The sequence below is a fragment of the Apostichopus japonicus genome, chromosome 1 (assembly GCF_037975245.1).
Source record: "Apostichopus japonicus isolate 1M-3 chromosome 1, ASM3797524v1, whole genome shotgun sequence".
Classification (NCBI taxonomy): domain Eukaryota; kingdom Metazoa; phylum Echinodermata; class Holothuroidea; order Aspidochirotida; family Stichopodidae; genus Apostichopus; species Apostichopus japonicus.
The window spans coordinates 5,659,933-5,673,160 of record NC_092561.1 but is presented as its reverse complement, the minus strand read 5'-3'; the positions used below and the strand labels follow the sequence as shown (position 1 = coordinate 5,673,160).

General features: G+C 39.8%; 1 protein-coding gene across 2 annotated transcripts in view; it reads left to right on the top strand.

The window, feature by feature from the left end:
• Positions 1–13,228, top strand: part of LOC139965232 (43 kDa receptor-associated protein of the synapse-like) — a 39,552-nt gene continuing 26,324 nt past the window's right edge. The window contains exons 1-2 of one of the 2 annotated variants that reach the window (XM_071967402.1): positions 1–417; positions 8,028–9,281. In XM_071967402.1, coding sequence (XP_071823503.1) covers positions 8,859–9,281 — 423 coding nt within the window. In that variant the 5' untranslated portion in view covers positions 1–417; positions 8,028–8,858. Of the gene's footprint in view, positions 418–3,027; positions 3,281–8,027; positions 9,282–13,228 lie in introns of those variants that run through there. The other variant, XM_071967411.1, reaches the window with a different exon arrangement.

Genomic DNA, 13,228 nt, shown 5'->3' with positions numbered 1-13,228 from the left:
CAGTTTGTTTCTTGTTTTGCGAGAAGTAAATGACGTTGACAAGTTTCTATCGGGTTTTGTTTAACTAAACCTCTTTTTTGGGGGAAAGCCTGAATAGTGTGAAAATATTATAAACATATTCGCCACTCTGTCCTCGGCACATTTTGAGGTCCTTTCTCGTTCAGGAAACATGAGCTTCTAAACCTAGTTTTACAGTGACATAAAAGGATTCTTCGGGGTATTAAAACAATCTTTTTCTGCCGGCGGAATTGTGATATAAAGAACCAGTTGTTCCATATTACGTTGAGGTTAAAAGTTGGCATGGTACCCAACAGAGCATTCGAGAAATGACGGAAGTCAGTGAGTTTTCTTGGGAAGACATTTATGGATTCTTATTTTTGATCCTATATATCAGACGACCGGATAGCGATATTACAGGTAGGTGTAAGATGTAAGAAAGAAGTGCAGTCAGTAAGGTAAATCTATTTATATTGATCAGTGGTCAGTGTAACATATATTGGTTGTCCCAACTCCTTGAGGAACATTATAGTGAAATATAATGGTATTACGGTAGTTACAATTTACAATAATGTGTCTGCATACATTGATATGGGGGAATGTGAATATTGTGACTTAACTAACATTGGAATCTCTTTTCGGCCTTACTGTTGGTTTGCTACTTGGTCGTTTGTAAAGTACCGTAAACATATACAAGTGAATGCTGGCGTTAGCGTAAGTTGCCATTGTAGCTTTAATGCCAGCAGAATCAGCACCAAAATTCTCATGAATATATATACATATATATGGTTAGGGGGTGGAGGAGGTTGGATGGGGGTGGGGTTGTATATTATCAAATAAGATTTCCTGTCGTTGGATGTCTCTTTGTAGTTAAATCTGCCGTGACCATGCACATGTGGGTTGGCGGGAGGGGGAGGGGGTGAAATCAGACATGTGACCAGCCTGTACAGGTGGGTTCGGGGGAGGGGGAGGGGGTGGAATCAGACCTGTGACCAGTGCTGGTGCAATCACCTCTTGTGGCGGCGCCATTCCCACGTGAATACCATTGCTGTGGAAATTTTTGGGAAAGGTCCACGTCACCTGCCCTCCCTCCCCCACCCCCTCCCCGTCTCAGTGTCGGAGGGCCTTGTACCGGAGGTCAGGTCAATGCTAGCTAATTTTCAAAACGTGTGTAGTTCAACAGCGACGTTTGCAATTACCACCCTATGACGTACATATATTGTTTTCATAAATGTTATGAATATGAATACCATTGGGGGCGTTATTCATTATTAGTACGTCTGTCATGAATGTCAGATATGGACGATTCACTCCCCTCGTATATCTGTCTCCTCTAAATATCTTCAGTTTTAAGTCCAATCCAGAAAAAAAAGTGATATAATAATTAAGCACGGCAACTGTTCGCTTACACGATTGTGTACTGAAACATGATGTCCATATACTTGCCTTCACGACACCAAAATCATCGCCGAAAGAGCTTCGTAAAAGAGTTCTACAAAGAGCTATATCTTTACCAAAGTTGAGTTATACGCCTTCACATATAACCCCTGTCGCACTTTAAGTCGCATTCAAACACAAAAGATAGCAACGGATCCCCCCTCTACCCCCCCCCCCCTAGTATCGTTTGACATATTTATATAAAAAAATGATAAAAAAATTGTCTCTATCGAAACATTAATCATTCCAGCAATTCTTCATTTAATCGGGTTTCGTGATGGAAAGAAATGAAACTTCTAGAAGACTATTTTGATTTCCTCGCCAAAAGTATGAAATTCCCAGACGGCCAAGGTCTTTCTCCTTCGTGGGTCGGTCTTTGTATAGTCTCTAATCTCAACATTGGTATTATCCATATTAGCATTGTGTAAATGATGTTGTGGAACGTTTCTTGAGTGGTATCCATGGAAACCGACCGTCAATCAAGCTGACGGCTTATGATTCACAGATGTGCAAGCCCTGTGGGTGAATATGCGAGTTAATGTAAATGTTGCCCTAGTTCCCTGGTATTGAAAGTGGAGGTCACGATACTCGCGAGCCCCCCCCCTTCCCCCTCTTTTTGGGGGGGATTAGAGGTTGCCAAAAAAATCAAGGAAATCAAACGAAACAAATTGCCTATAATTATAGAAAAAATATTAGAAAAATCTTGAACAGATAAATTGCATTAAAAGTTGCAAAACATTACACCCGTAACTTAACATCCTTATTCATAAAAAAATTTCTCAAAGGGGAGGGGGGGATAGCTCCTCTGTGCAAACTCCCTCTCCAAGCCTCAACATCCGCCACGGGAGGGTCGCCATGATGAAGAAAGTGAAACTACGAACCACCAAGCAAAATGTTTGAATACCAGAGCATATATACTGTTATAGTCGTCCATCTGTTCAGAGAACGTTTTCGAAAACTATGCCGAGGACGGTGGATATATTATTTCGAGGCCCGACCTAGGACTCGATACCTCTGACGGCACCCCAACGTTCCCTTCTGCCTTCAACCCCCCCACCGCCATGGTACAGGTTTCTCTTAAAATTGGAAGTAAAACAACGCATTGATCAATTGAGATGTGCTAACCCCAGGTACACGCTCAGGGAAGGTCAGGTTCGATAGTTCAAAGGTACATTACGTTTCGGACCTAAACCTTGCCGCCCCTACCGTCAACGACATGGGAAGTGTGGTAAAATCCATTTCTAAGACAATGTAGTCCAGGCCATTGTCCCTTTGGAGGGGGGGGGGGGGGGTGAGGGTGGTCATTTACTTTCACTTATAGCGTCACTAATACTAGTGTACTAGCTAGTACCGTTCTAACTGCAGTCAAAGAAAATAAACGTTTACGATTATATATTGTTCACAAGCCGGTCATAACTCATATAGTGTTATCGTCATTAATATCAGTCCGAAGTCCAATCCCTTGTTTATGCAAGCCCCTAATAGACAAACTAATACAATCTTTCTAATGAAGCTGTATACTAAGCCCTTCTTTACACTATCATATGTAAGTAGTATTGTATCCTCTCATTGAATACCCATTAGCGAGCCATAAGCACCGCCTATCTTGTCATAAAAAACATATATTGATAATCCTTCCATTGGAAAATCGTGTATAGTTTGTCCCCGTCGATCGGCAACAAGCCATTTCCCATTTTAGGGAAGCGAGGATCTCAAAAAGGTTCTTCGGGCGGCCAATCGCTCCTTCGTTCGCGTCGGTGACGGGATCGGATTTTATCATACATATTACTCACTGATAAATATGACAGATGGCCTATTACACTTCTTTATCGAGAAAGAATGTCGGGTACGTTAATATTTTATCTATACATGTATATACATGCATATACGAACATGAACATGGCTTGAAGAATGTTGATCAGTTTACAAAGAGCTTTCAACGACATGGAAATATGTCTTCCGACAATTTATGAAGACGTGAGTTAACAAGATTATGATATAGGTTAGGTTTCGCGGTATATGTATCGCCATATCATAGGGTGGGGATTAATAAGAGGGAAAGAGTGTGGAGGATTAAGGCGATTAAGGAAATGTCTCCCCTTTCTTCGTCCTCTTTTCTTCACCTTGTCTTTAATTTTATTTATATATTTTTTTTTGGGGGGGGTGTGGGGGAGGAGGCCAAATTTTCCACCAGTTATAAAATGTTCGTTATTTAAAGTATAAGAATGCATATTTTGCTCAAATATCATTTAACCCGATTCTGACTGTAATTCACCAAAATACGTTGTATAGCTATATTTGTTAATAATCGGGGTGGGGGTGGGGGAGCTATCCAGAACTTTAAAGAGGAGGTCTGTGGCCATTAGGTCGTTGAGCCGAAAATAAAAACCTTTTTGTGAGGGGTGGGACTAAAACGTGGGGGTGTGTACCCCCACACCCTTGGACCCGCGCCTTATTCTTATTATGGTTATATGTTGTTTGCTGGATAGGGGGGAGGGGGCTATTACTAAGATGTTTGAATGAAAACAGTGCCAACTGAAAGCAAATGGCTTTCCAAAGGGAAACAAAGATATATTCAATGAAACTCCTAAAGACCGGTCGAAACGTTAGCACAGGCTAAGGATACATAAGACAATATGATACAATTGGATAAAGTTAACGAAACCATCTAAAAAGGTGACAGAAGACATGTATGTATGTATGTATGTATGTATATGTGATCTTCCCGCAAGCAGGAACTCGCGAAGACATATGGATAGAATTTAAATTGTTACGCTATCTATCTATACGTTGACTACGTTAGAGCCTTATAGAGAAACTCGTCAAAGTTCTTATGGGCTCCTTATCACAGTTTCTTTGTTCTGGGCCTCGTATCTATAATATATGCCACTTTGATGTCAGACACTGAGGGTATAGGACACGGGACTCTGCTTCAATACTTAATATCAGAGAGCATCCATTGCTCCGTAGCACCTCCTGGCTTTTGCACGATTGGAAAACGACATCGTAAAAATGTGTCAACTTAATCATTAGAAGGATCAGTTTAGGTCAAAGTACGATTAAACGCAGCATTCAATGGCGTTTGCAGATGGTATTCCTATATATCGTTGAAATGACTGCTATCAAAACACCCCGGGCATCTCAAATGGCGCGGAATTAAAAAAAAAAGTTATTGGAATTTGGAGAACTTGACAGTCAAGTTTGAAAACACGTTTTTATAGACGTTGAACATTTGCTAGTAATGATAACAGTGATCATTCATTTCATTGACGGTAGGTAGCGATGATGTGTCCCCCCAAACCATTCATTGTCAAGAGTCGCCGAAACTGGTTCAGTCGTATTACGATTCGTGTTGTACAGGTCTGCGTATAAAGTCGCCAGTGAGTTCAGTCACAGGTGATTGATATATTGCGCATTTATGCATGGTCAATCCGTACAGTACCGATGGTCACTTTTGAGCAAACGGCGGAATTAGCAGACCGTCTCGCTGTATAGACTGAGCTTCGAGCTTTTAACGGACAGATAAATCGCGGAGGCGATGATAACCATGAATTAATTCAAGCTGAGCTCGGTAATTACTCATATACAGTCCTTGTGCTGTACTCCATAGGATACACCGGCTCGCGTGATCAGTCGACCAAGAAACCCCTTTTTCGGGTTTTACCTGTGTTTGAGAAGAGCCATCCGCGTCATCGTCTTGCTTTGTGCTTTCGAATCATGCATCGAGTTTGTTGATAGAGCTAAAATGTCTTGGGTGACCAAATCAAGCTTTTGAGGATGACTAACACTTCACTGGACTAAAGCCCATCAATTCCTCTCCCCTTTTCACGCTCAGTTGCTCTCGAGTTATGTAGACTTCCCATTTGCTTTGTGTAAGGATATACACTCCTATAGCTTTCGGAGTAAAAATGCACGATACATACACTTTTCGAGCATGGAATGAAAAGCCATTTCAAATCAGTATTTACATCACATGTGTCGTTGGGCCAGTTTCTTATGTTATGATCTCAAAACGCGAAAGACTCCTGCTATTTATTTTGAGAGAGGTTGTCAACTTACCCGCTAATTGGCGCTAATTTCAGGTTCGTTAAGAGGAGGGAGTTGAAGCGGAGATTTTCTAGATAACATCATTAAGCTCGTTACACAAGTTCTAAGTCTAACCTGACGACGAAATCCAATCCGATATTTCTTGGATATTTTAGTGCGTTGTTTATTTTAGTGGAGTGTTGAGCAAAACAAAAAATAAGGTAAGTTTTCGCTATTGGATATGTCCAGCTGGGTATATAGTACAATTGGTTATAGTCTGTGTAATACGGTGTAATTATGTAGTGCAGCGTGCATGATTATTTTTTACACGACAAGAGGTAAGTGAACAATGTGGTATTCTCTTCGTTCTTATGATCATGACATTTATAAGCTTTAACACGCTAATTACGCCTCAATTGTGCCAATGTGTTTGTATAACTATATATATAGGGCCTAGATACTTTGATATGTTATTGAAGAGAAATTATTTTAGCCTTTGGTAATATCATGCGCAGTATATAGTCTTTTTCAGAATATACCGAACGCATTGTTGATCGCTCATTAAACTCTTTAACGCAAAATCACGAGCAGTATCTATATTTTCCCTTTTGAAGGGTTTCGCGATATTCCACCTGACCTAAAACCACACAGTCACTACCATATGACCAATCTCATTTGGTGGGGGTGGGGAGGGAGTGGGGGAGGGGTTCAGAGTGGTGGTATTTCGTGTCCAGACTCTTCGACTTTTCTTGCACAAGTACATTATGATTGATTGATTGGTTATAGAGGCCACGATGTGCAACTGGTCTATATATATAGTATAGTACATATGGCCTGCTGATGTAAATCCATCTTGGTTTACTCAGCCTTTTGGCTAAGATGATGTGACTTCTCTTAAAAGGTATCCATGGTGGTATAGCTATAGGGGTGGAACTTCCGATGGGTAACTTCGATTGCCAAACAGGATCTGTGGCTTGGCAATTTGTCAGACAAGAGAAATCGCTCCCTGGCTTCATTCCCATCGAGTTACAATAACAGTAAACTACGTCATTTGCTCGTTACTTTCTCTGTATAAGGACTAAATTTCGTGGAATTCGGGGTCACCCAAAGCCTGGTTGAAGGTGAAATGCAGAGGGTCAGTGGTTATGTGTGTCCTTCGCTGTGTGTGACTGAGTCATAAAACAGGTATTTCTCCTGCCTGTATGTCCAGTAGCAACAAACTCAAGTCTCAAGGATGATGAAACTTGATGGGAGATGAAACTAGGAAGTAAACAAAACAGAAATATTCCAAAATAGGGGGGGGGGGGTAGCCATTCTCAAGCCAAACCAGTTCTATCAAAACTGGGCGGGTCCTTCTAGCATGATGGCATTTCTATGTAGATAAAGTTATGGTAAATTTAATGAAGTATATATATATACATATATATATATATATATATATATATATATATATATATATATATATATATATATATATATATATATATATATAAATATATATATATATCTATATATATATGTCTATATATCTATACATATATGTCTATATACATATATATATATATATACTCATGTTTTAGGTTTCGTCATTTGGTGTCACCAGGTGTGAAATTTTGAAAACCTTGTAAACGCGATATCTCAAGAAGTCAGACCAACTTCATCGTTAGTGTGTAGAAGTACCACATTAAGTACAAGAAGGCTATTGTTTTTGGTGGAGGTCAAATGTCATTTGGGCTCACCAGGGGTAGAATTGTGAAAACCTTGTAAACACGATATCTCAAGAAGGGAATCATGGGCAGACCTCCACATTGTATAAAGAAGTCTACTGTGTTTGGTGGAGGGCAAAGGCATTAGGGGTCATGAGAGTTCAAATCTTGAACCCTTGTAAACATGTACACCCTCACTAAACATTTTGTCAGATTCATGAAGAAAACTGCTCATGTTACATCATCGAAACCACAATGCATTTTTGCATTCTGGTTTCATCAATTACTTCTGCCACGGAACTAAATGCTGTGAGCTACCGATTTAATGGCAGCTCCTTGCGATACGTAGGCCTATAACTCTTGCTTCCATGTAAGTGTTTAGTTATAGAGGAACTATATTACTTGACGCGCACGAGGATGATTGAGAAACAACACAAATGTTTCATTTTAATCAGACATCATCAATCACGAAGCCACAAGAATTTCTCGAAGAACGGATTCAAACTCGTCAGGGCTTTCATCCATCACCACTGGTTTTGCCCCCCTTCTCTGTCAATTTGGAATAATCAGAACATATATACAGCAATTACGTTCCTGTCTTATTGATTGAGCGTTACACTTCTCATCGTATAGACCATGCATGGTAAAGAAATGATTAATGGTCGATTTTATTTTGTCTAAATCCATTCGATCATTACCGAAACTATAGATGGATTGCGCTAATTGTATCCCCGTATATAGTCCTTAAAATATAACGAGTGGCGATTTACAAATCATCGATTATTGTTGTAAGAAGCTGTAGAGAATTTTTCTGTCATCAATATTCATCTCCCTTTGTATATCTTCTTTCTAATTTCGCAGGGACTCTCGTCGGGTGATATATGTATATGTATATTAGTGGACGGCATTGAAAGGCCAGCTCGGACGATGTTGTTTGGTTGAGCGTTTATAATTTCGGATGATCATACTGCAATGAGATTTTATTAGCGACCGTGTATTTTCTCAGTAGTTGAGAATTGATTTCATTCAATTTGTAGAAGGAAAGAAGAAGATATGTTACTTTAAGTGCAAGAACGGTTACCTGTAGTGGACGTAAGTTTTGTTTTAATATTGACTATACCAGTTGCGCTAAATCTGCCAGGCAAGTAGGGAAACTTCCATTGGTGACAATAGCTACATTTGCATTGGAATGAGGATTTATTAGCCTGTATGCGTGCAGCATGGCTTGATAACTTTCCATCGTTAAATGGCTGGAATCACGGAAGAAACTGCTGGGACGTTTGGTGAAATATTTATTTGAGGGTTGGTTTTCACAGTTTGAGGTAGAGCTAATGAGGTCTGATCCAAAAACTGAAATATTGAAGGCTACAAAAACAGGAATTACAAATGACCTACCAATATATACCACAGCATCGTTTTTGTGTGGTAAAAAGTTCGATTTATAGTGAGATCACTACTGTAGCTGAGCCTATAATATATTTTTACACTGTTGATAACTTCGAAGTCAAGATCTGTGCTTCGTTGGAAGTTGGAAGACTCACAAGCCGTCCTATTGTTTATAACTGTTGCAATCTGATATTAGTGTTGTTTTTTTGTTTTCGGAAAAAGAAACAAACGGGGGTGAATTGTTGTGTGTGCATGCATGTATTATAGATTCAAGTTGTGACGTAATCAGGATAACAAAAGACGAAGATGGGCCAAGCGAATGGAAAGAGGGATATTGAGGAAGGATTGAGGTTATTCAAAGCGTGCAAAGAGGAGAAAGCTAACAAATTATGGAAACAAACGTTAGATAGAACTAAAGACAGGAATATACGCTTCATAATGATAAGACATATAATCAGCGCATTATTTGGTATGGGGAGGTATAGGGACTGCGCGACCTTGGCCATCGAACAATTGACGTCAGCAAACATGTTGGACCGTAAAGACTACAAGGCTGAAGCATACTGGAACCTTGCGCGATCAAATGCGCGCAGCGGTGAGTTTCAGAAGGCGTTGTCGTTTGGCAAGCATGCATTATCGAACACTTCACAAAAGGACAACGATGGACAATTGTTGGGCTGGATACACCTGGCGCTTGCCGAATCTCACCTTGGGTTTAGTGACTTCCAGGTAAGATGTCTTAACTTCTCTCTGATTCTAATTGACCTTTTAGTGGTGTTAATAAATGCAAATATCCTTATCTTATTTAAAATGTGCATGAATGTACTTCTGACCTCTAGTACCTGCCTCTTCTGCATACTCACTCCTCTCCGAAATAGGCTACGTAAATTCTAACATTTTTCACTTGGGGGGGGGTGGAGGATTGACAAGATGTTGGGGTACCGAAGTGTCCCTCTTGTGCTCATTACAGGTGAAAAAAATATTAGGAATTTTGAGATTCGAAATACTGAAGTCTGAAGTATCTGTGTATCGAGTTATACTCATAGCACGCATATCGGTGAGACAGTACGTGTGTGTGTGTGTATATATGTCGTCATGATATGGGTATTATATCCAAGGGGGGGGGGGGGATTCTAAACTTATACCCGTGAGGGTAGGTGAGCTTCTGTACTTTTGGTGAACTCCCCTCCCCAACTATGAATATTCAGACGGGGTCGCAAACTGTATGGCGCAACGGTGGTGCGCCAAAAAAAAATATATGTTGCGTTCTTTTTCCAGTATAACGGAATTTTATTTTAAACTTTCGCAATACTTTGATTGATGATGTTTGTATTTAAGACTGGGATAAGTGACTTGAAGAGATTGACACCGGTCTGATGCGGTGGAGGGATCGGGGGGGGGTGGAGGGAGGGGGAGTGTGATCCCGAAGACAATACAAGAGATGGGAAGAACCATCTGGTGTCCCTCACTGCTTGTACCTGCGAGTTTGAGGCCAATTTGAATTCTCTGTGAAATAAACTATTTCCCCACGTAAAGGCATTTACAATATATATGAATTGGGTTTCCTTTTTCGGTTGTATATCTTTAAAGCCCTCGGCAGTAACCTTTGATTTTTGTTAACCTTTTTGTTTTACTTAGACGTACAAATAGTTACGAAACCCTCTTGACTTTATCTCTTATACTAGATTAACATCATAACTCATGTCTAAATGTTTAGTCTGTTGGACAACAGCGATCTATACTGGTCTCAACTATACTCCCAACCAATTACAGTAAAGGACCGAGGTGTATGCCAGTAACGGACACATGTAGCCAAGGCTATAAATACTCCACACTGTTAGTCTTCACTATATTGAGGGCGCCTCTGGAAAGCAGTGCTTCTGCACTGAGCAGGACTACCCTCATTAAACATGACAATAATAAAAAGAAAAAAGAAAAAAAAGAAGCCCATCTCAGTATCTTGTTCGTGCCTGTAGATCTAAAGTCCTTGATGTTGATGGACCTATATTAGAGAACCAAGTAATAATATATTCCGGATGAAAAATGAAAAAAAATGAAAAATTGTGATTAGCCCTGTTGCTACGATTATGTCACACTCTTAACTTGTCTTTATGCTTCCTTAGGACATGTCATTGAAATGTCACCGTACATCTTGAACATGTTCATATTTTCACTTAAAACCAATTTCTTTTTTATATGCGTTATAAAGGGATGGCTCATTTCTCCTGTCCAAATTTGATTTGTGTTTCGTGTCGGTATTTATCTAAAGGGAGATTACGTTGATAAAGTTACACCCCCCCCCCCTCCCCTCCACCTCAACCCCAACCAAAATTGAAAGTATGATTAATAAAAGAAGAGCACATATTTCAAAACTTCAAGTTTCGGGTAATGTATATACAAATTACCCTAACGAAACATCATGGAGATAATACGTAATGGGTTTTAAATTATTATACTTTTCGGTTAAAATCACTTTCGCTTTGATATCAGAAAGAAGTTGCCTCTACAGATAAGGAGAATCGAAGCGATAATATGGGTATCAAAACTTGGAATACTTAATTATAAATAACATCGCGTGAGAGGGCACAGAAATAACCCGTGACAGCGAAAATGGGCAATTTCAGTTTCCGTTCGCAGAGTAAAATGGGTTTCTTCACAGCGGTGAGCAGCCGTCCCGACGCGGAGTTAAAATGGTGACGCCAGAGCTGCTTGCTAAAGTCGTTTACTAAGTGAAAAGAGGCAGAGACGCGCGTTAACCCTCCATGTGGCGGTCAAGCGTCGCATGCTAGACCGTAGGAGATTTTCCAACAAGTTTGTTAAGTTGAATTTATTCCATGATGGAAATTCAGAAGTGTACGTCATTTTAGGGGGAAACAAAAGTGTGCACCTAATATAATTCTCAGAGTAAATGCAAACAACTAACCACTAGCTTCTTAAATTAAGCTATATAGTACGCTGCTATTTCTATCAAGAAATTATAAAAAATGTCAGAATATTACTTCATCTTTCGATATGAAGACGGGAAAACCAAGAACCAATCACACCAATCTCGAAGTTACATCATTATGTGATATGTATAAGAGTAAGTTCAACATTAATCATAGTCTGTCGTACATAACTATAGGTCTAATTCTTGTCAGTGATACTAACATCTACTCCCCCCCCCCCCTTACATATCGATTCTAATGGATAACCCTTATTTGACCCCTACACCAAAACTCAGGCTCAACCGTATAGTAATGGCAATGAACTATGGAACGCCAGAAGTAATTCTGTATCAGGGAACATGTAGGTCGGTTACTGCTCCCTGATAGTGCTTAGCGCCAAAGGGCTCATGTCAAACTGAAATATGATCGTATAGTACCTCCTACGTTATACGATAACATATACACTCCCCGGCAGTACAGATGTTATAGATCGGTTGAAATCAAATTTAGTCAAACCACCTTTTGTAATATTGTATCACACTTTCCAGCCGTTGAAAGAACCATACAATTATCACCATAAACCAAGATTAAGTATCCGTCTAGTACGTGGGTGTTTTCATTTATTTCAATATAGCATGTATTGGTGCTGGCTACCGGAGTCAGCTAGTGTTACGAATGCAATTTCAACAGCAACCAGCCCATGATGTGTATTGGGAGTGTGTGTTGCGCGGAAAATAATGTGTTCTTGCGATGGAAGTCGTAAAACATCCACCCCACCGAATATAAATTTTGTGAATGTAAATCAACTCAAGTTGACAGATTCCGTTCGATATTCTAGAAATAATAGTTTGAACCTCAACTTTCAACACCTTTCTACTAGTATCGCATTGTCAGTCAGTACAGTCATGTACGTAAACTTATGAGCATTCGTGATGAGAATCTTGGCACGCACATAGAACGCCAAAAGTGCCAAAAAGGCTCACCAAATTTGGTAATGCCTTAAACATGTTAAAGCAGCTGATTGTGGCTTCTATCGATTATGGAAGATCCATTGTTTTACTTGCCACTAGGATTTGGTATTGTTTGTTTTGAAGGCATCCTAGAGTAGTAATTGGTCTAAGTTTACAGGGCTCTCAGAAGAATCTTAAGCATCTGTTTTGACAACAAAATGCGATAACCACAACAAATGACAATACAATTTTACAATGATTTAAATTTCTTTATATCGTTTATTTTAGTACCGCAACAAACGATTTGTTTACCAACCAGCTTTTTTTTGCAGTATACGTCAAAGCTATCAAAAACTATTAACTATATACAGACTTATATGTAGTGAGGAAAACAGGCAGCTTTCAAGTTTAGTGCTGACAATGGGACTACCACCATACCGGGCGAGGCGTCCATAAGTATACATAACTGCCAACTGGTCCATTGTTTTATTTGCAGGCACCCGTTTAGAGTTTGCAGATGGTCGGATGTGGGGGAGAGAGGGAGGGGTTACCAGAATCTAGTGCACAGGAGTGACCACATATGACACTTTTAGCTATATGAATGGTTTTGTGTATTGTAAACATCATTCGTGGATGTTATATTTCATTTATCGAAGTGCATATTGGCGACAGTGTGTTGTTGATGATTTTGTAATATATCGAGCGCCATACGGCTCAGCAAAGACATTCAGAGATCATTCCTGAAAGTTTCTTGAACTTGCAATCGCTTAACCGGAATCGGAAGACTTCAAATCGATCG